The following is a 20,640-nucleotide window of genomic DNA, read 5'->3' on the forward strand; positions in this document are numbered from 1 at the left end:
AGGGTCCTTAATCGTTTTTAGGATCTAATATTGAAAATATCGAAATCCCATTTCTTTAAGGCTAAAAGTCCATTTTAGCTCCTCGGGCAAAAAGTCCATTTTAGTCCCTCGTGGACCCACTGCACGCCCGCACAGGGTGGTGTGCGTTCGCACACCCTGGGTGTGCGTCCGCACACCGGTGTGCGTTCGCACACCATCACTGGTGTGCGTCCGCACACCGCTCACTAGTGTGCGGTGTGCGTTCGCACACCACGGGTGTGCGATCGCACACCACGTGCGATCCGCACGCAGCCCCCGGAAACGTCGTTTCCGGGCTTTCCGTCATGCTATCACTCGCCATACACGTATAAAATCTCATTTCCGACACAACCCATATTTTGGTTTTTCCAAAAACGCTAAAAACGATCCAAAATCATTAAATTCTTAATTATAACTAAAACGGCCATATATTCGAATTTTAACTCAAATTCTCAGAATATTACCTTAAAATGATGTTTAGAACGGGTAGAGTTCTCGATTCTGAAGAAATCGTCGCTTGAATCACTTGAATCGGACGTCGAACGGCGAAACGGCGGCGAAACGATCGATCGGCGATAATTCTCTCAATTTCTCTCGATGGTTCTTCTGCTCTCTAAATCAATTCTTCTTCTTCTTATATTTTGGCTAAAATGCCACTTTGGTCCTTGTTCTTTTTGTTTGTTATCATTTATCTTTTAAACTTTTCTTTCTTACGATTTAGTCCATAACTAAATCGATAAATTCTTAATTTATTACTTTTACGTATTATTTATATCCGATAAATAATACGAAACTCAATATTAACATTTTCCCGTCAAACCTACAAATTTCCATTTTCGACACAAAGTGGCTAAATTACCACTTTGGTCCCTGTACTTTATTTTGGAATTTTCTTGACGTTTTTTCTTTTAATTCCAATTCTAACTTTAGACTTGACTTATAATATTAAATCCCACGCATATAATCCTTTCCAAAACCGACCTACTGAAATTTATTTATCGGAAAACTATTCGATTTTGTCACTCTGGCAAATCAAAACTGGACACGTGATCCAATTAGATAATTAAATATTTTGGGGTATTACATAGGCAGAGGTGATGGAAGACCCGAAGTAGACGAATGAACATGTTGGGAGAACTGAAATTCAGCACAAGCTGTAATACTAAAAGAAATTATCTCTGAGACTGAAGACATCTGGTGATTGAGTTGAAGATTATTTCTTGTTTTCATAAAAACCAGAGGTGATAACAAAACAGTTCTGTTGAAGAATTTCCATTTAAAACCTGTAAATAGGAAATTGCATGTTTCCATATATTCACAAACATACAATTTCCATCCCAAGAAGACCTGAAACTGAAAGGGGATGAAAACCAAACCAGTTGTGCACGCGGACAATAGAATAACAGAAATATAAACTTTTCACTTCAATTTTAGCCCAAAAGCTACAAAAATCTCCACAAACTAGCCAAACTAAACATAAAAATGTCAATCAAAATAGTTTGAAATGAAAAATTCATAACATCAACTTCAATATCTTTTTAACATACTTCAATAAATTTACTCTCAGGTTTCTTTGGTTTAAAAATATAACAGCTTTTGGTCCAACTTCTATAATTAATACATATGATATAGGGCCTTATCAAGAATCAGATTTTACAATTTCAAACATCGAGAATCGAAGAGACGGCGATTGATTGTTGATATTGTCGTACATTATGTTCACACGTGTAGGAGATGTAGAGCATGCGAGCACGGTTAAGGACGTGAAACTTGATGTTGTTGATAATGCGAAACTAGAAGATGATGATGGTGACGGCGTCATTAACGACGACGATAATGACGGCGGTCCGTACGATTTGTTTCTTGTAAAAGCCATTGATGTTGGGTAATAGTGAAGAACAAAGAAGTGTTTGGTAAATCTCTGTAAAAGGGCAAAACCACATTAAAAAATGGTATAAAATGCAATAATTTCGCGAGATAAGCTATTTAATGTGAAACATATTTTGATAGAAGAGAAAAGATTTCAATGTGTTGGCAGTTAAGAAAAGGTAAGTTAGCTAACCCTCTTTCTTAATTAATCTGTAATTTTCTCTATAAACTAATTAATTGTACTATTTTAGAGGTGGAAAGTACAAACTAATTTAATAATAATTTAAAAAATGAACAACCATATCCTGATTCTGACTCATAAAAGAAACGTGCTGGTTAGGGGTGAGCATAAACCGAACCAAACCGAGAAACCGGACCGGACCGAACCGAAATTGACTTTGGTGCTCGGTTGTTTGGTGATTCGGGACTGGTTTGGTTTGAAAATAAGGGAAGTATGGAGTTTGGTTTATGATTTGGTTTGAGGGTTTGTATAACCGAACCGACCGAAAAACCGATTAAACCGAGAAGCCAAAACTACGTCGTTTTAATTTCTCCCTAATCTGCCCTAAAACGACACCGCCTACCCCTGCATATATAAACCACCTTATAATTTTCCCTAACCCTAAAATCATTTACCCTCTCTTTTCAGATTCACTCGCAGCCTCTCTCTCTCGAACTTTCCTCTGAAAACCCTAACCCTAAATCATATTTTCTCTCTGATTCTCTCAGTTTCTCACTGATTCTATCAGTTTCTCACCCTGATACAGTCTTCGTTTAGCCATAATTTGTGTATTCATCAACTGTTCTGTGCTTTTAATCGAAGAAAATGAAAAGTTTGAACCTTCGATTCGATCCTAAACGAGATTAAACTAATCTCTGAAAGTCTCAGTATCTCACTGAGTTTGTTAAAGATTATGTGAGTATATGATCGATTATCCTCTGTCATAGAGGTTTAGTTTCAATATTTATGTTTTAGGTTTTGATTTCTGCCCTATTTGATTATTTTTTTTCCTTTTCATGTGCAAAACGTGGGATTCATGCAATTATCAGGTAATACATCTCTATTTTTCAGTTTGTTCTTGTTCTTATATGGTTGTTTGTTCTGATTTTGTGATTATCTCTGTAACTGATATGATTTATTTCTTTCCTCCATGTTCTGAACTGGGGATTTCTGGAAACTCCTTCGGATTTGGCTTTGATTTTATAAGAACAGGTAATTATATTTTAGGGTTTTTATTTGTGAACTAGTTACTAGTTACTTATTTCTTTGTCTTGATTTAATCTAATGAATTTTGTCTTTTGCTTTGTCTTCATGGCATGTCTGGCTGTCTGCAAAAAATGAAAAGATTCACTCACTAAGTGAATGAGTGAATCTTTTGTGGTGGAAGCCCTTCACTGTTGGATTCGTGGCCCCAAATCTGAGACTCAGTGACTTGAATCACTTGATCTAATACCTAATTTGCTTACCTATTGCTTGGATTGCATCTGCTGCTGGGTATGTGCATTCCTTCTAATGTATTTAATTAGTAGTTATAATTGTATGGTGGATTGGTTTAATGGTTTGTATTCTATGATTTTCTGTGTGTTTGTTGGTTTGTACTTTGTATGATCTTAGCCTGTCATGTTTAAAACATACAAAATGAAAGTGGTTTGGAAGCTATTAAGTGATGCCTCATGCCTCTGTATTGGTTCAATGTTATATTTTGGTCAATTGTTGTCTTCTGTGCCTAAATAAAAGTGATTTTTCAAGAATGAAATGTTTAAAACTTAAAATGAAAAAGTGGTTTGCTATTTATCTAAGTGAATAAGTGGTTGCTTGATGCCTCTGTATTGATTGAATGTGGTTCTTTGCTCACACAGATGTCAAACCTTGACCAACAGCAAGTTGCTCTTGTTGATGTTGAGGGGGTTGATGGCTCATCTCCTGAGTTACCCCCTTCAACTCAGCAGGAGCAACCTGTTGCTGCTGCTGAGGGCTCATCTGAGCCTTCTCAGCAGCAAAAAGAAGATGCTAATCCTGCTGCTACTGGAGGTAAACCAGTTGATAAAAAACGTAAGCAAATTCCTGTTAGATCTAAAGTTTGGGAGCATTTTGAGCGCATAGTTGATGAATATGGCAAATTACTTATGGCTAAATGCTTGTATTGTGCAAAAATATATAATTCTGACACTAAAGTGAATGGGACTTCCACACTTAGAGCCCACATTCTTGCATGTCTTAAGAACCCTCATAGTAAAGATACCAGACAGACCTTGTTAACTCTACAACCTGTTTCTGCTAGTCATGATGAAACTGAGGGGAAGGGAAATTTGGGGGTTTGGAAATTTAATCAAGATGACATTAGGAAAGCATTGTCTTATATGCTCATTGTAGATGAGTTGCCTTTTAAGCATGTAGAAGGTATGGGGTTTAAGAGATTTATGAGTGTTGCATGCCCAAGGTTTCACATTCCTTCTAGATGGACTGTTAATAGGGACTGCTACCAAATGTTTCTTGATGAAAGGTTGAAGTTGAAAAATATTTTGAAAAATGGGAGTCAAAGAGTTAGTATCACAGCAGACACATGGACTAGTATTCAACGTATTAATTATATGTGTGTTACCTGCCATTGGATAGATAATGATTGGATTCTTCATAAAAGAATCATTAATCTTGTACCTGTTTGTGGGCATAAAGGGGACTACATAAGTAAAACACTTGAAAATTGCTTGCTTGGTTGGGGTCTTAAGAATGTTTTCACAGTAACTATGGATAATGCTGGTAATAATAACACTGCTATTGCTGCATTTAAGAAAAAAATGATTTCTTGGGGCACTGATGTTTGTAAATGTGAATATTTGCATATGAGGTGTATAGCACATGTGATCAATTTGGTTGTGTCTGATGGTCTGAAAGAAATGCATGATTCTGTTAAAAAAGTTAGAGATTGTATACGTTACATTAGGAACAGTCCATCTAGACTTAAGAAATTTAAAGACCTTGCTGCTGCTGATGATAAAATTGGCACCAAAAAGTCCTTGTGTCTTGATGTTGCAACTAGGTGGAACTCCACTTATCTTATGCTTGACACTGCTTGCTTGTTTCAATCTGTTTTTGAGAGTTATGAAGAATCTGATGAGAGTTTTAGGTCTGATATGGCTGAATGCATTCCTACTTTTGTTGATTGGGAAAATGTGAAGAAGTTTGCTACTTGCTTGTCATATTTCTATGTCACAACTTTGAGAATATCTGGGTCTTTGTATGTCACATCTAACATGCATTTTCAAGAGATTGTTGACCTTTCTATCATGTTAGATGAAATGCTTAATAGTGAGGACCATCAGATTATTCTAATGAGCAGAAAAATGAGGGAGAAATTTAACAAATATTGGGGTGATCCCCAGAAGATGAATAATCTGATTTTTTTTGCACATGTTTTTGATCCTACCAGTAAAATGAAACATTTGTTGTTTGCTTTGAAAGCTCTATTTGGTCCTGAGCAAGGTCTTAAGTTATTTGACACTGTGAATGATAAGCTGACAATCCTGTTTGCTGAGTATGAAAAGGCTTATGTACATGGTGGTTCATCTGCTTATGTTAGTCTTAGTCAGTCTTCAGAGGCTGTTTCTGCTCAAACACCAATCCTGCCACCACCTGCAAAAAGACATATGTCCCTTATGAAGGCCAAATTTGATGAGCAGAACAAGGGTAGTGATTCTGGTAGTAGGAAATCTGAGCTGGAATTGTACCTGAGTGAGGCTACGGTTGAGAATGATGATGATTTCAATATTTTGAAGTGGTGGAAGCTAAACTCAGGGAGATTTCCAATCCTTTCAAGGATGGCTCGAGATATTCTTGCTGTCCCTATCTCTACTGTTGCATCTGAATCAGCATTTAGTACTTATGGAAGAGTACTAGACTGCTTTAGGAGTTCTTTAACTCCAAGATTGGTGGAAGCATTGGTGTGCACTCAGGATTGGCTTAGAGCAGAAGCTTGCCCTTTGGTGATTGAAGAGTGCCTCGAAGAATTGGAACCCTTTGAGCAAGGTTATGTCCTTAAACTAACTTTTATTTATTATTTGATTTGTAATTTCTTTTATATTTAGAACTATCTAATAGTTTATGTTCTTGTGTTGTTGGTTCCTAATGCAGGGTTGCCCAACTAAGAAGTTGGACTCTTGCTCATTTTTGCTTTTGTGGCAACTTGGTGTGGAAGCCAATTTTGTTGTTGTTGCCTAATGCTGCCTGTTGCCTAAAGCCTGATGCTGCTTGTTGCCTTGGTTGTCCCTGTCCCTATACAGAAAAGTGGTGGAAGCACTTAACAAGGTTTTGAAAATTGCTTTACTGTTTTGCTTTACTGTCTATTTTAAACTTGTCTATTTGAAAGAGTTTCTCTCAAATTGCTTCATAAGCTTTCTGTTTTGGTTATAACTTATAACCTATGAATCTTCTATTACTTTTAAATTGCTTCAAAGCTTTCTGTTTTGGTTATAACTTATAACCTATGAATCTTCTCTTACTTTCAAATTGCTTCAAAGCTTTCTGTTTTGGTTATAAGTTATAACCTATGATTCTTTTATTGCTTTCAGATTGCTTCTTAAACTTTCTATTTTGGTTATAACTTATAACCTATGAATCTTTTATTGCTTTGAAATTGCTTTACTGTTTGGTTTTGGGCTATGATGAAGCTTCCACCACTTCAAAAATCTGATAGTATATAAGGCCTTGACATATTTGCATGATGAGGCTTTAATTTAGCCACCATGTGGATTACATCGCCTTATAAAGATGTGAAAACCTTATTCTGAGCCCCTGTTTTTAAAAAAAATTTCATTTTTCTCTGATTTTAAAGTGTAAATACTTCTTTTTCAGTATAAAATATACTCTTTTCAAGTTTTTCAATTAGTTTTAATTGCCTCAATTCAGGAAATGTTCTTCTTCTGAATTCTGTGATTCTTCATTCCTGAGCTCCTGTTCTGCTTGGGTGCTGGAAATGGCTATTTTTGAATGCTATAGGCCGGCAGTGTGCATAATATACTGCATAGTTCAGTTATATTTTTTGATAACTTTCACATATAATTTAATTTTTGGAGGCAAAAGGTTTTGATTAGCCCCTGTGATTGGAGGCAAAAAATATTTAAGCCCTTGTAGTCGATGCCGGCTCAATTAAATCCTTGTGGTCATAAAAAATGGTACAAAATAATCCTTTCCGTTAACTTTATTAGTCAACTGTTAGTCAAACTGTTATTATATAGACCACAAAAATTTTAACCAATTAAAATTTAACACATGTCTTAAGTTCAGTTAATTAATTAATTAAAATGATTAACTATTTAATTATTAAAAATATTAATTAATCATTTTTTAGATTCTCATTTTTTTCTTAACCATCGTCTTCTTCCACAGCTAACATCCACTTTTAATCCCAGAATCAAAAAACTCCAACAACCCATGTCCATGAAGCTTATGTCCCACATCCATGGCGGAAACACTAACACAAACAACAACCCTCATAAGTCATAACCATTCTACCGACTCCAGGGATCAGTTAGCGACGACGACGAGACTCGTTTGTCATTTGTTATTCTTATTTTCACCATCAGATCCGCACTTTATTTTCTCCAAGGTTTTCAAAAAATTACTAGTGGATTTAATTATGGCCCCTATTTCATGCTTCATTCTCTTTTAAGCCATTGATTTCTTCTCTTCTATTCAACTCTCGTCTACCCATTTCCCTCGCCTTTTATTCTCACCGATTTGAACAAGATTTAGATCGAGAAAATCGAGGAAAAAAATAAGGATGAAATCTGGGACATTTTGTATAATGTATTAATGTGTATTACTTAGTAGCAGTTGACCCATGAAAGCTGAAAAGACGATGAAACTAAGAAGGGATCCAGATGCCTGAGACTGAGAGGTTTCAGGTGAGATTGGTTCGATTCAAGCTAAACCCACTACTGGGTTTTCTGTTTTTGTTTCAATCGAATAAAAGAAATCAATAGTGGCTATTTGTATTTTTGAGGAAGATGATGTACAGTGATGAGAGTAAGGTGTTTGCAGTGATGAGATTAACAAAAACTAGAGTTTTGTTGTTATTTGATTAAAAAATTCATTAATTAAATAAAATTATAACTAATTAATTAATAAAAATAAAATTGCAGTTAATTTAAATTTTAAAATATAATTATCAAAATTTATATATTCACTTAGACATATGTCGTTTTTTTATTGGCTTATAATTTAAGAAGGCTCCACAATAACAGATTGACTAACTGTTGACTTTTTAAGTTAACGGAAGGGTTAATATGTACCATTTTTGGAAACCATAAGGGTCTAAGTGAGCCAATTTCGACCACAAGGGCTAAAATATTCCTGGATTTCGACCACAGGGGCCAATCAGAGCCTTTTGCCATTTTTGGATGAATGTAATCTATATAGTTCATTAGTTTTTGCTACTTAAGTTATTTTTGGATGAATGTAATATTTAGCTGTTCATTATTATTTTTGCTACTTCAGTAGTTAATTGGATGAATGTAATATTTAGCTGCTTAGTTTTTACCTTTTGCTAATTCAGTTAAGAGTAGACTTATGAATTTGTGAATTGTGATGTTATTTTTCATTATTCAATTTTGAACTATTGTTAATTATGTTTCATTATTCAATGTAAATGAATTTTTTTGAAATGAATGAATAATTCCTTGTATTTTTTAAGGCTTTATTGAATGTGGCCCAAAAAATAAATGGGCTTTTTAAATGGCCCAAACCGTTTTAAATAACCGATACCGAACCGAACCGACCGACATTTTCGGTTAAAAAATATTTCGGTGTCTGGTGAAAAAACAAACGGTCCGGTGTCTAAATTAACTAACTTCGGTATGACCGGTTTTGAAGATTCTGGAACCGAACCGGACCGAACCGACCGATGCTCACCCCTAGTGCTGGTTGTCAAAATCGGATGGCCAGGTTCACTTTTTAAAGACGTTAGGATTATATTTGAACATTTACGGACGTTAAAGCTTATTTGATTCTTGAGTCAAATTTTAAGGACATAAATGACACTTTTCTCTTTAAGTAATTATTAGAAACAAACAGTGAAATTGTATAGAGAAAAAATATCCATAGAAAATCCCGAATCTATAAAAGGCAATTTTCAAATCTGTCTCCGCTTCTTCGAGCGGATCCGAGAACAAAATGGCGTACAGAGCAGAGGAAGATTACGATTATCTGTTCAAGGTGGTTTTAATTGGGGACTCAGGAGTCGGAAAATCCAATTTACTGTCGAGATTCACCAGAAATGAATTCAGCCTTGAATCCAAATCCACTATCGGAGTCGAATTCGCCACCCGTAGTATTCGTGTCGATGATAAGATCGTCAAAGCCCAGATTTGGGATACTGCTGGCCAAGAAAGGTATATAGATCGGTGTTTTTTGTTTAATTTGTGTTCAAATCTTGTTTGGAGTAAATCATGTGCTACAAATTAATTTGATGTTGGTTATACTTAATTTAGCTGAACTGTTTGGTTTTAGGTTAGGGTTAAGGTTTAGTTTTGGTTCATTTATTGAGTTTTGTGTAAATGTGTGACTGAGAAGTAATGGTTTAGTTTAAGATAATAACTAAAGTAAAAACTACTGGTTAAACTTAACTGATTATGCCTCGGTGGGTCTTTGGCGAGTGATTTTCCGCTTTGTAGTTGTATGTGAGATATGTGTTACTTGATTGAATGGTTGTTGATCTTGTTTGGTACTTTCAACTTAGAAATGGTTACCTGTGTTTTGCTAAGAGAGCGAGAAAGAGTTATCGACTGCTTGCTTGGTTTATTGTCGAATAGCTCTATCCTAAGTAGCATGGACACGGTGTTATTTTAAAGTTTCCTACGTAAAAAAATGAAGTTGCCTGTCCGAAATGTCAAGTGTAAACAGGACACGATGAGTGGATGAAGTGTCTGTGCTACTATCCTGAACTTTGAAACTGCCTAATAATGGTCATTTTGTTGAGATAATCATACCAACTATTTTGACTGTGTCTGGTTTCGCATCTGTCTGGCATGTAGCTGAAGGCCTAGACCAGATCAAATAAAGATTTTTTTATTTCTTTTATCTTTCTTTAAATGTTTTTGAATTTAGCTTGCGTTGTTGGGCCCACTGGATTCATTAGCTTGATAAACTGGAGAGGTTTATGTTTTATCAACTATCTGTGAATTGTATCATCTATGATAATTGCTGAATGATTTGATTTCTTGCCATTTATGTGCTAAATGCATGTAATAGACTTCTAGCCAAAAGAACCAGCTGGGCTGAATGGGAGAACAAGGTTGTATAGTCATGGCTGGCAGAAAAGAAAAAAAGGGAAAAGTATAGCAAAAGACCCTATTCGCTTGTCGTGTTAGGCCTTATGAAAGAGCTTAGCAGTAGAGCATATTACTGGCTATCTTGCCTAGATCACATAGGAAAACAAATAATTAAATCACTAAAGAATGGTATTTGGTCTATTTCTTCACATTATAGAACAAAAGTACTTAAAACATGTCCATATATATCAATCTCTGCCAATCTTTTGTTTAGGCATTTAATATTTTATGTAGCAGTCAGCATGTGCATGGCTAATTTGCTTGCTGAATTGTGGAGGACTAACTTTTAGCATTAGGGGAAATAATTGTGCCATGCTTGGGCTTCTTTGAGTGAGTCGATTCAGAAACTCCAAACAGTTCAAAAGTGTGAATAGTTTTAATCAGTTATTTTTCTTTTCTTTTTCTGTTACCTCCTTTATACCTGCCTCTCTTTTTTCACTAAAGTGGTCATGCTTAATCTTCCATGTTAGCTGTTCCTTTGCAATAAAAATGTGTAGTTGCATTCATTTGTTTATACGTTTGGTACTTTGCATTATAAACTTTGAGATTGATTTTATTTTTGTTTATTTGGCCAAAGATACCGTGCTATCACGAGTGCATACTACCGAGGAGCTGTTGGTGCATTGCTAGTTTATGATGTCACAAGACATGTCACTTTCGAGAATGTTGAGAGATGGTTGAAGGAGCTACGGGGTCACACAGATGCTAATATTGTGATTATGCTTGTGGGGAACAAGGCAGATCTGCGTCATTTGCGTGCTGTTTCCACTGAAGATGCCAAGGCCTTTGCTGAGAGAGAGAATTTATTCTTCATGGAAACATCTGCCCTTGAGTCTTTGAATGTTGAGAATGCTTTTACCGAAGTGCTTACTCAAATATATCGTGTAGTCAGCCGGAAAGCACTTGAGGTAGGGGATGATCCCGGAGCCTTACCTAAAGGGCAAAGCATCAACGTTAAGGATGATGTTTCAGCTGTTAAGAAAGTTGGCTGCTGCTCTACTTAAGCACATATCTGGGAATAGAGAAGGTTGAAACACTTTGAACCGGAGCAATCAGACTTCGAGACTTCCACTCAGTTAAAAATATTGACAAACCATTATAATCTTGTGCCAGAATGCTAAAGATTCTATGATCATTTTGTCTAGAGTCCAAAGAAAATGTCAGCATCTTTCATATTTGATTTTAATTTCGCATCAGATCTTTGATAGTTAGTTGAGGTTTTTATCCCCTTTGTGTATTATTTTACTGCGTAGCCAACTATTGTTGTATTTGTTTGCTCTAGCATAGACTTTATCAGGAAAATTTCAATTTGTGGAGTGATTTTGATCTTACAAGTTTCCTCTTTTAATAGTACTTTATATTATATATATTCAGTATAGGTGACATTGCATTGGTTACCGTCAATTTTAATTTTTTAAACATTTGGTTAAATTATTTTGCATAATTGTATTTTAATTACTATTGTGATTGTCTTAATTTTAAAATTAAATTTTAGTCTTTTAACCTCTACAAAGTGAACAATAGCTACAATTAGATGATGACGTGTATTACGACTTTATGCACTAAATATTTAACCTCTAAATTTTTACACATCCATTTATTCGGTCCTCAGACTATTAATTTAGACAATTGGGCCTATGAACTTGTACTAGGTGTCAATTTAATCTCTATTTTTATATGTTCTGTAATTTATATAATTTTTTATGATAGTTAAAAAATATTAGTTTAGTGTCATTTTTTTCTTCCTTGATGAAAATTCAAAATTTTCATTATTCTCCACTATTATTATTAGGTTTAATGGCGAAAAAAATTCAAACATTTACGACTTATTGCAATTTAAATCAAACTTTTTAATTTTTGTAATGATAGCAAAATTGTTTTTTTTTTCCAATAATAGCCAAAGTTGCATTTTTTTATTTGCAAATTTGGCCACCAATTTGGCTATTATTGCAACAACAAAAAATACAATTTGGTTATTATTGTAAAAATTAAACGTTCTAGTTTAAATTGTAATAAGCTGTAAAGGTTTGAATTTTTTCCACCATTAGACCAAATCATTTGATTTTCAAAAAAGGCGGACCAAAGTGTAAATTATGGAAAATGTGAGGGATTTTAAAATAATTTGCTTGTTTTTTTTAATAAACAAGCGCTTTGTTCTAATTACATTAGAGATTAAATAAGCAAAAAAAATTAAAAAAATTCAATAGGTTAAATGAGAAGATGAAAGATTAAACAAGTAAAATTGTACTAGTCCAAGGGTTAAAACATGAGGTAAGCATAAAGAAATAATAACAAAAAATAACAAAAAGCCATAGAAGGTTTAAAATTCAGAATTTGATTGACATAAATTGGAAGCTGAGTAATGAAGATGAAAATGAGAAAATCTGATTTGATAATACAGCAGCAAATGCACAAGGAACAAGTCTGTACAGGTTTGATAAATACAGGGCCAGGCCAACAAATAAATCATTCTACACAGCGTCACTGTTAGTTTGTTCTATATCTGCAAGTAAAATGTACAAATTACATGCCAAAAGTAGCAACAAATAATTAGCAGAAAGTGCAAGCAAGCAGCAGCAGCAGCGTTTTCAAACATCAATCTTTTTTTATTTTCTTCAAGGCACTGCTCCTATACATCTTTTCGGAAGGTCGGCAACGCTTCACACTTGCAGATTGGGCAGAAGTTTTTCACGCGCAGCCACTTCTTCAAGCAATCTGCGTGGTACTCATGCCCACATCTAAGACTTCCTATCTTCTCTTCGCTCATATAATCATCCTGTGAAACCCAACATCAGAAACTCATACGGGTAATGAATAAAATAATAACAAATCGCCGTCTTTGAAAAACCTAAGCAAATCTCACATACAATTTATACGAAAATGTTGAAACGAAAAATGCCAAATTAGAAACGGTGAAACAGCCTTTTTTTTTATATAAAAATAGGTTTTAAATATAAAGTAGTTTCAAAAGCATTTTCAGAAACGGAAATAAAACAGCAAAACACACGACTCAGACAATAGTTACATGCCACATAGTACGGGTCTTCTAACAAATCAAATAAAAGTCACAAATTTCCAGTAAAATGTAGGTTTTGAAGTACCTGGCATATAATGCAGGAATCAGGTTCTTGATCCATACTAGCAGTCTCTTCCAAATTGATCGAGAATGGAAATGATAAATATGTTCGAGTCTTTAATTGACTTCTGATAAATTCCTCTGATAATCCAGTGTTCACGTTGCCGATCTGCTCCCCCAGTGCAAGAAGTTCCTGCAGTGAAAATTCGAAAACTAAGTTACAAAATAAACAGTTGAACTTCCTTTACTTTTTCATATTTCAATCTTCCATTTATCGAGAACATCTATTTACATTTTCTTGCTTGTAAAAGTTTATGCATATATCATATTTGAATAAAGCCGATATATCTGACACATACCTCATAGGACATGTTTTCTACATCCAACCGCATATCACTATGATGGTCAACATAATTCTCAACTTCATAATAGTCGGAGAATTCTAGCAAAGCAACTCCCTACAACATCCAACAGCTAATGTTTAGCTTCTTCAATAATCGGAAGAAACAAAGTCAATATAATGTCGCATTACATTTCGCCTAAGAGAGAATAGTTTTCACCATTAACATTAGCATTTTGACAAAAAGTCAACCACTAGGAATGAGTATTATTCTATTTAATATAGACAGGGAGGAAATTTATACATCAGTTGGCAGGACTCTCAGATGAGGAAGGTTACGGTGGCTTAAGGTCGTCTCAGATATGACTCCCTCATGGTGAGGCCTGTATATCCGAAGGCCAGTTGGCTGAATAGATCCTGGATGCCTCATTCCCATATCCAAACCATCTTGAGATGGATTCAAATTGCTCTGCGAGGCATAGCTTGTAGGACCTCTAAAAGAAGTGGCTGATACTTGAGGAAGAAGATTGAGATTGTGGCCTCTCATTCCTTGAATAGGTGGTGGCAGATGATGAAAATTGTGGTGTCGGATATTGGGAGGCGAGGGATGCAAAAAGCCTGTGTTATTTCTGTTGCTAAATAGATCATGATATCGCTGTGGCCCCATGCTTCCGCCGTCAATAGAAGCCCCATTTACATTGTTCCCTGCAAGAAAATCAAGTAATAGAGCCCATAACTTCAGACGTTGATGCTAGCAAGATAAAATTGGGTCATGTTTGGTTCGCAAGGATATGGAATACCTAAGAAATACAATCGAGAATGTTTATTCCAAAAACAATTGTAGAATCATAATTTATTGAAATTACTATTGTTTACCAAAACTTTGAACCAAAACAAGGAAACATTTTGTTCCTTAAAGTTCTAAGAACCAAACATGACCTTTCCATTCTTTCGTTCCACCAAATAAAATTGCTGCCAAATCAGGAATATAGAATTTACCATGCATGTAAGTAATTGAAGGGGTCTGGGTCCATGCTGAGGTTCCCGCTTCACCAGAATTGCAATGTTGATCCAACCACATACAACCAGCAGGCTGGAAAGGCTGATTTATGTAGTTTCCTTGAATAAAATGATTTTGAATATGCGCAAGAGCAGGATCCAGCCCAGTAGCACCCAATCTGTTTCTAACACTTCTATGAGATCCCACTTCCCTAATCGACGGAGTACTATTCCCTCTGTACTGAGGTGGAGCATAGGACGTAGCATCCATCAGAGCAACCCCATCAGGATGTCTATTGCTCAATGGGGCCACTGAAGAACTGGAGCTTGCTGAGGCATTCAGATACTGGAAGTTCCCCGGATTACCTTCAGCATTTTTTCTCTTGTATGAACCTCTGGCATTATCCATGAAATGACTATTTATTCCATACTCATCCGCAGAAACTCCAACGATTCCATAATACCTTGAAGATGGTAAATGATCACACGACCCATGACTTAAAGGAACACCTGAAGATGAGTTCATAAAAGGAACATAAAAGTTGGGTCCAGTAGCCATGCCTAAATCAAGATTTGGAGCATGATGCTGAGGATGATGTTGAACACCGTGATATTGTGGCATCCCGTAATATACGGCACTCTCACAGCACTCTGGTAGATGATGAGCATCAATATTAGTTGTATTTCCTACTGCCTGCATATCTGATTGAGGGAAGTTTGTTACACCCCCGAAAAGAATGCAGGGCTCAGGATGTAGATATCCCTGGCCTTGTCGATCGACTTCTAAATCAACCATCTGACTAGTGCATAGCATGTTTCTTTGCCCCATATCTCAAATTATCTGCTTCCATCAAAGATATATTATTAGCTATGAATAACGAAAACTAAGGCACTAATTTTCCACCAACCTAAACATGGGTAGCATGTAAACCCACTCAAAAAAATAAGCAAACACAGTCACCAACAGACTTAAGCATCAAGGGAAAAATAAAGGCAGATATTAATAAAAACTTACTCCAGAAGTCCAACTCAAACTTTAGAGAATGACAATCTCAACCCACATACATAAAACAAGAATCAGAAGAAGAAAAGGAAAAGAGATGATATATTTGTTGCATTTTTTGCCACCAAAACATTTTATCAACACTTAAGACCAATAATCGAATTCTGTATTTTAAAATTCTGAAATTGATAGAAAATCTGAACACTATGTCCACCCAAAATCATTTTATTACCACTTAAGACAAATAATCTAATTCTGTATTTTGAAATTCTGCAATTAATAGAAAATCTAAACACCATGTCCACCCAAAAATCATTTTATTACCACTTAAGACAAATAATCTAATTCTGCATCTTGTAATTCTGTAATTGATAGAAAATCTAAATCTTGTGTGAGAAATTTCTCCCTAGTTAATTGAACATGAACACTTTTCATTGCAAATAACTGGTTCGTATTAAAAGAATTTAAATTATACCATTCATTTTATAAAATGAAGGGTGTAGTTTGATTGAACATGATAGATGATGTTCAATCAACCTTAGAGGATCCTAATCCAAGCGGGATCAATTCACCATCCAAATAGCAGATGTGTGAACACATTGCATTCGTAAATGATACCAATATACATAAAATTTAATGTGATCAAGTCAAGGAACCCAACCACCTAGAACATATGATCAGAACAAAAGGTCCACAATCTATCCTTTACCCTGCATCTTCAGTTCAGTGATGCCGTAAGTTGCGATATTAGCATTTCAATTGTACGTGTAATTGTTGTTTCACAGAAACAGAAGGTAATATATCTTGATTATAAGCAAATAAATTAGTCTCTTAGGTAGAATTTTATGTATTTGGGTTGATAAAAACTCCCAAACAACTAAATACAACTCTCCACTACTCTTTGCAACATCTAAAAAACAGTCATTTTGGTCATTAATCTTAATCAGACTGGTTTTATAAACATAATTAGCAATTAGCATCACCAAATTGTAACATCATATAATTCCCCCAGAAGAACAATAATCTAAACATATTCCAATGTTTAATCTGAACCAGACAACAATTTATTTGCAATCATAAATAAATAGTAGCTTCATAAATTATAACTCAACTTCAAAATACTCATAATTTAAAGAAAAAAATCTATAACTTGAACCTAATCATACTAACATCTTAATAAAAAATCCTAAAAAAAAACTCAAATTAACAGCCATTCACCCAATTTCACAACTTTCAAAAAGACCCAGAAATTATTATTAAAAAAAGCAAAAAAATAGTCTTTGATTTGATGATGATAATAAAATGATCATAACAAAAAGCTGCAAAATTTACCTTGTAAACATTAACAAAAAAAATTAAAATCATCAAAGAGCTGGGGATTTCCACCAAAAATAAATATAATACCTGCACAAGAAATCAAACAAAAATTAGAGAAAACAATCAAATTAATGAAGTGGGCAATCGTAGAATCGAAAACCCTAGAATTGAAAAAAAAATAGAGAAAAAAAAAAGGAACCTAGTATTAGGGATTAAGGAGATGTCTGTATCTCTCTCAAAAGGATAAATTTCTGAGAGAGAAAAGAAAAGAAAAGAAGAGGAAGGGAAGAAGAGACTCCCGCTATTTTGGATTTCTTTTATTATATTTTTTATGTTTTTATTCCTTTCTTTTTATTTAACATACGTATTTTAGTATAAAAAGAATATTCCGATTTGAGTTTTTTTAGTATAAAAAGAAACCCGATTTTGATAACTAGGCAATTAACGTCTCATTTATGTGTTAAAATTGCGGTCTGATTATTCACTTTTTAGGATGTTAGGAGTATAATTGAATCTTTTCAGATGTTGATGGCTCATTTGATTATAGAGTCAAATCTTAGAAGCTAAAAAGACCATTTTTCCTTTCTAAAATTTCTTTGCATTGCTTTGGGTAGGTTCGGTCGGGTCGGGTCGAGTCGGTGGTCGGACAGCCGCTGTCAAACCATGGTTGGTGGTCCGACCGTGGTTAGTGGCCCGACCGACATTGGTGATCTAACCAACACTTATCAAATAATTATAAATTATTATTTCTTTTATGTTATAAGCTAAACTATAATAAATAAAGTAAAAATATTTACAATACAAAGATAAAATTTCTCATCACAATGAATGAGTGATACCGAAATTAAATAATGATACTGTAAAATAGTCATTCAATAAGACTTCTTAACTAACAAATGAGCCACCCAAATATATATATATATATATATATTAGTAATCGAAAATTAAACTAAAAATGATTGTCATTTCGGCTGAGTAGATCATTTTTTTAAAGATGAGAAAACTCTATAGTAACAACCTCTCCATATACGTCTAAAATTTTGATAACCTTATCATAATTAAAGAAGTCAAAGATTAACCAAAATAATTAGCATCAAATATAAGTATATTGTTATTTTATTTGTATAAGGTATTTTAATTTATTTATTTATCACTGAAGAATTATACCAATTTTCTTCCAATAGATAAATAAATAACAAATTATAACAAAATAACTATAGAAACATCTATCAAAAACTATATATATTTTGTGTTATTTCCATAAAATCTAAATCACTTATTAAAACATTCCATATAACAAATTTTATTTTGAGTAGATGAAAATAAAACAATAAATAACCTTATAATAAATGTGATGAAAGAAAATTATGACATGTAAAAAAAGTGAAATTATTAAATAAAAACAGACTAATCAAATTAATTGAGCATGTGATTTGAGTCGGGTCGGGTCGGGTCGGGTCGAGTCGGTGGTCGAACAGCCGCTGTCAAACCATGGTTGGTGGTCCGACCGTGGTTAGTGGCCCGACCGACATTGGTGATCTAACCAACACTTATCAAATAATTATAATTTTTTTTTATGTTATAAGCTAAACTATAATAAATAAAGTAAAAATATTTACAATACAAAGATAAAATTTCTCATCACAATGAATGAGTGATACCGAAATTAAATAATGATACTGTAAAATAGTCATTCAATAAGACTTCTTAACTAACAAATGAGCCACCCAAATATATATTGTTCGCCTGGAAATATTCCGGACTCGAATATTTGAATTTATAATCGGGATCGGTTTGAGGTTTGATACTATAACGAACCTATGCAGATATTCGCAGGGCTTGTTTGGTTAAAGACACTTAACCACGTGATTTAAGAAGTAATAATCTGGGAGTTAAGAATTCAGGCGAGATTAATACCGAAAACTACTCCTAAGTTAAAACAATCCGGAGATTGCGAGATAAAAAGCACTGGGCTTGGTTTTTGATTGATTGATTTGTTGATACAAAAATAATGAAGCTCTGAGCTATTTATAGCTCCTCATAATCCAGACTCCTAATCCAACTAGGACTAAAATTCTAAAAAGTAAAATACTCCTAATGAGTTACAAACTCCTAATAAGAAGAAAAAAAAGCAATAATTAAAAGACTTTTCGTTGGGCCTGAATCCCTTGTAAGCCCACATGAAGCTCCTATTCAACAATTATTTGGGCCGGTGTAAACAATGTCCCCAACAAGTTTGAAACATTTATTTTTGGGCTTGTTCTTCACTTAATCCACCCTTTGACGCTTCCAGGCCCATCACTGAGGCCCAAATCATTGCAACGAAATTCTAAAGGGGTGCGCATCTATAAACCTTTCGGTACCCCTTTAAGCCACGTCATCTCCAGCTGTTCTCCATGATGCCACGTTTTGGCCCCACGACCTTTCGGCTTCCTCTGATTTTGTCTTTTAACAAAAATTCCATTTCATTTCATCACTTACCTATTCTCTCTGCATTTATCAAGCTTTCTCTCTCCTCAGCAACCTCGAGTAATTCACCAAGTTTCTTCTGGTAAGTTTTCGCCCTAGCTTCTCTTGTCTTTGATTCGCCTCTTTTAATCATTCGCCCAACTGAGAGATCTCCGTTTTCTACAGTTATCATGGCTGCCCCCAACGATACCATCGCCTCCCAAGTGACCGATAAGATTACTGAGATCCGTGCTGCAGCTCCGAATACCGACTTTCAGGTAATAATAAAAACTAGTGACAACCAAGAATGCGTCGGTCCAATTCTTGTCTCGCCCAGCCATCTGTGCGACATTGCTACCTCATTTCATGAAGAAGTACCACCTCGTTTTTCACTCCCTCACCAATCATCTATCTGGGTAAACACCATGTTCCGAAACTGGCCGACCGAACACAAAGGGTACCAAGAATGGGTCACCAGACTAAAACCTCACTTCGGCCAACTATGGAAGGATATCGGCCTTTATGACATGATCAACCTCTGCAAGGCAAGCAGGCCGATAGCGAAGCACTACATTATGGGCGCTTCTCTCTTCTGGTCAACTGCCGTACATTGCTTCTGTTTTAAGTTCGGCATGATGACGATCACTTTGTTGGACATGGCGGCCATCCTCAATATTCCAATCATCGGCGAGCGTATATCGCCCAATCTTGATGCCGAACTGCCCCCATTCAAACTGACAAAGGCTCAACGAAGCTACGGCCCCTTCATTAAACTGTTCATGGGCGAAGAACATTACAAGCCCGAGGTTAAGGAACACATTGCCTTCCTCGCCTTCTTCATAGCCAAGTTCGTCCTCTGCACCTCCTCCTTCAGAGTGACTACAGACTGCTTCACCCTGGCCGCTGCTCTTGCTGAAGAGCGAAAATGCAACATTGGGGAATTCATGCTTGCCCATCTGTACCGAAGCCTTAATGAAATCGCCCCTCATGGCGACAAGAGGACCTTTCAATGCCCAAGCGGGCCCCTGTGGGTGTTGCAATTGTGGCTGGCCTTATACTTTCCTGAGCTATTTGAGGTCGGCCCTCAGATCAAGGCCGAACTTTGCAGTTATCAATTAATCGCCGCTGGTACTCGCCTGCCTCACGTGTTGGACGTGTTGGAAGTTTTCACCAACTCCGTCAGAGCTTCGGAGCTGTTCTGCCCAATTCTTAACCTGAAGTATCTCCCTTCATGGCTTTTCG

General features: G+C 35.3%; 3 protein-coding genes across 3 annotated transcripts; 2 read left to right on the forward strand and 1 right to left on the reverse strand.

Moving 5' to 3' along the window:
* Positions 1–1,733: 1,733 nt before the first annotated feature.
* On the forward strand, positions 1,734–5,785 carry LOC126668264 (zinc finger BED domain-containing protein RICESLEEPER 2-like). Its single transcript, XM_050361470.2, has 5 exons — positions 1,734–1,903; positions 2,029–2,066; positions 2,960–3,100; positions 3,689–5,709; positions 5,759–5,785. Exons 1-5 carry the CDS (start codon positions 1,734–1,736, stop codon positions 5,783–5,785), a joined length of 2,397 nt encoding a protein of 798 aa, XP_050217427.2.
* A 3,168-nt stretch (positions 5,786–8,953) lies between these two features.
* On the forward strand, positions 8,954–11,549 carry LOC126670108 (ras-related protein RABA1f). The gene is made up of 2 exons (XM_050363769.2): positions 8,954–9,276; positions 10,793–11,549. The coding sequence occupies exons 1-2, from the start codon at positions 9,059–9,061 to the stop codon at positions 11,217–11,219; spliced, it is 645 nt and encodes a 214-aa protein (XP_050219726.1). The 5' UTR covers positions 8,954–9,058; the 3' UTR covers positions 11,220–11,549.
* Positions 11,550–12,590: 1,041 nt separating this feature from the next.
* On the reverse strand, positions 12,591–17,263 carry LOC126669572 (probable E3 ubiquitin-protein ligase ZFP1). The gene is made up of 7 exons (XM_050363077.2): positions 17,150–17,263; positions 16,966–17,037; positions 14,631–15,471; positions 13,936–14,336; positions 13,651–13,749; positions 13,317–13,484; positions 12,591–12,991 (listed from the first exon to the last, which is right to left on the reverse strand). The coding sequence occupies exons 3-7, from the start codon at positions 15,457–15,459 to the stop codon at positions 12,845–12,847; spliced, it is 1,644 nt and encodes a 547-aa protein (XP_050219034.1). The 5' UTR covers positions 15,460–15,471; positions 16,966–17,037; positions 17,150–17,263; the 3' UTR covers positions 12,591–12,844.
* Between the last annotated feature and the right edge of the window lie 3,377 nt (positions 17,264–20,640).

The sequence above is a fragment of the Mercurialis annua genome, linkage group LG2 (assembly GCF_937616625.2).
Source record: "Mercurialis annua linkage group LG2, ddMerAnnu1.2, whole genome shotgun sequence".
In the NCBI taxonomy this organism is placed as follows: Eukaryota; Viridiplantae; Streptophyta; class Magnoliopsida; order Malpighiales; family Euphorbiaceae; genus Mercurialis; species Mercurialis annua.

Coding starts and splice junctions, on each gene's coding strand:
- LOC126668264 (XM_050361470.2), top strand. CDS start 1,734: ATGTTCACACGTGTAGGAGATGTAGAGCATGCGAGCACGGTTAAGGAC. Junction 2,067..2,959: donor GTGTTGGCAGTTAAGAAAAG/GTAAGTTAGCTA, acceptor TCTATTTTTCAG/TTTGTTCTTGTTCTTATATG. Junction 3,101..3,688: donor CTTTGATTTTATAAGAACAG/GTAATTATATTT, acceptor TATTTATCTAAG/TGAATAAGTGGTTGCTTGAT.
- LOC126670108 (XM_050363769.2), top strand. CDS start 9,059: ATGGCGTACAGAGCAGAGGAAGATTACGATTATCTGTTCAAGGTGGTT. Junction 9,277..10,792: donor GATACTGCTGGCCAAGAAAG/GTATATAGATCG, acceptor ATTTGGCCAAAG/ATACCGTGCTATCACGAGTG.
- LOC126669572 (XM_050363077.2), bottom strand. CDS start 15,459: ATGGGGCAAAGAAACATGCTATGCACTAGTCAGATGGTTGATTTAGAA. Junction 14,337..14,630: donor TTCAATTACTTACATGCATG/GTAAATTCTATA, acceptor ATTTTCTTGCAG/GGAACAATGTAAATGGGGCT. Junction 13,485..13,650: donor TAGAAAACATGTCCTATGAG/GTATGTGTCAGA, acceptor TTTTCACTGCAG/GAACTTCTTGCACTGGGGGA.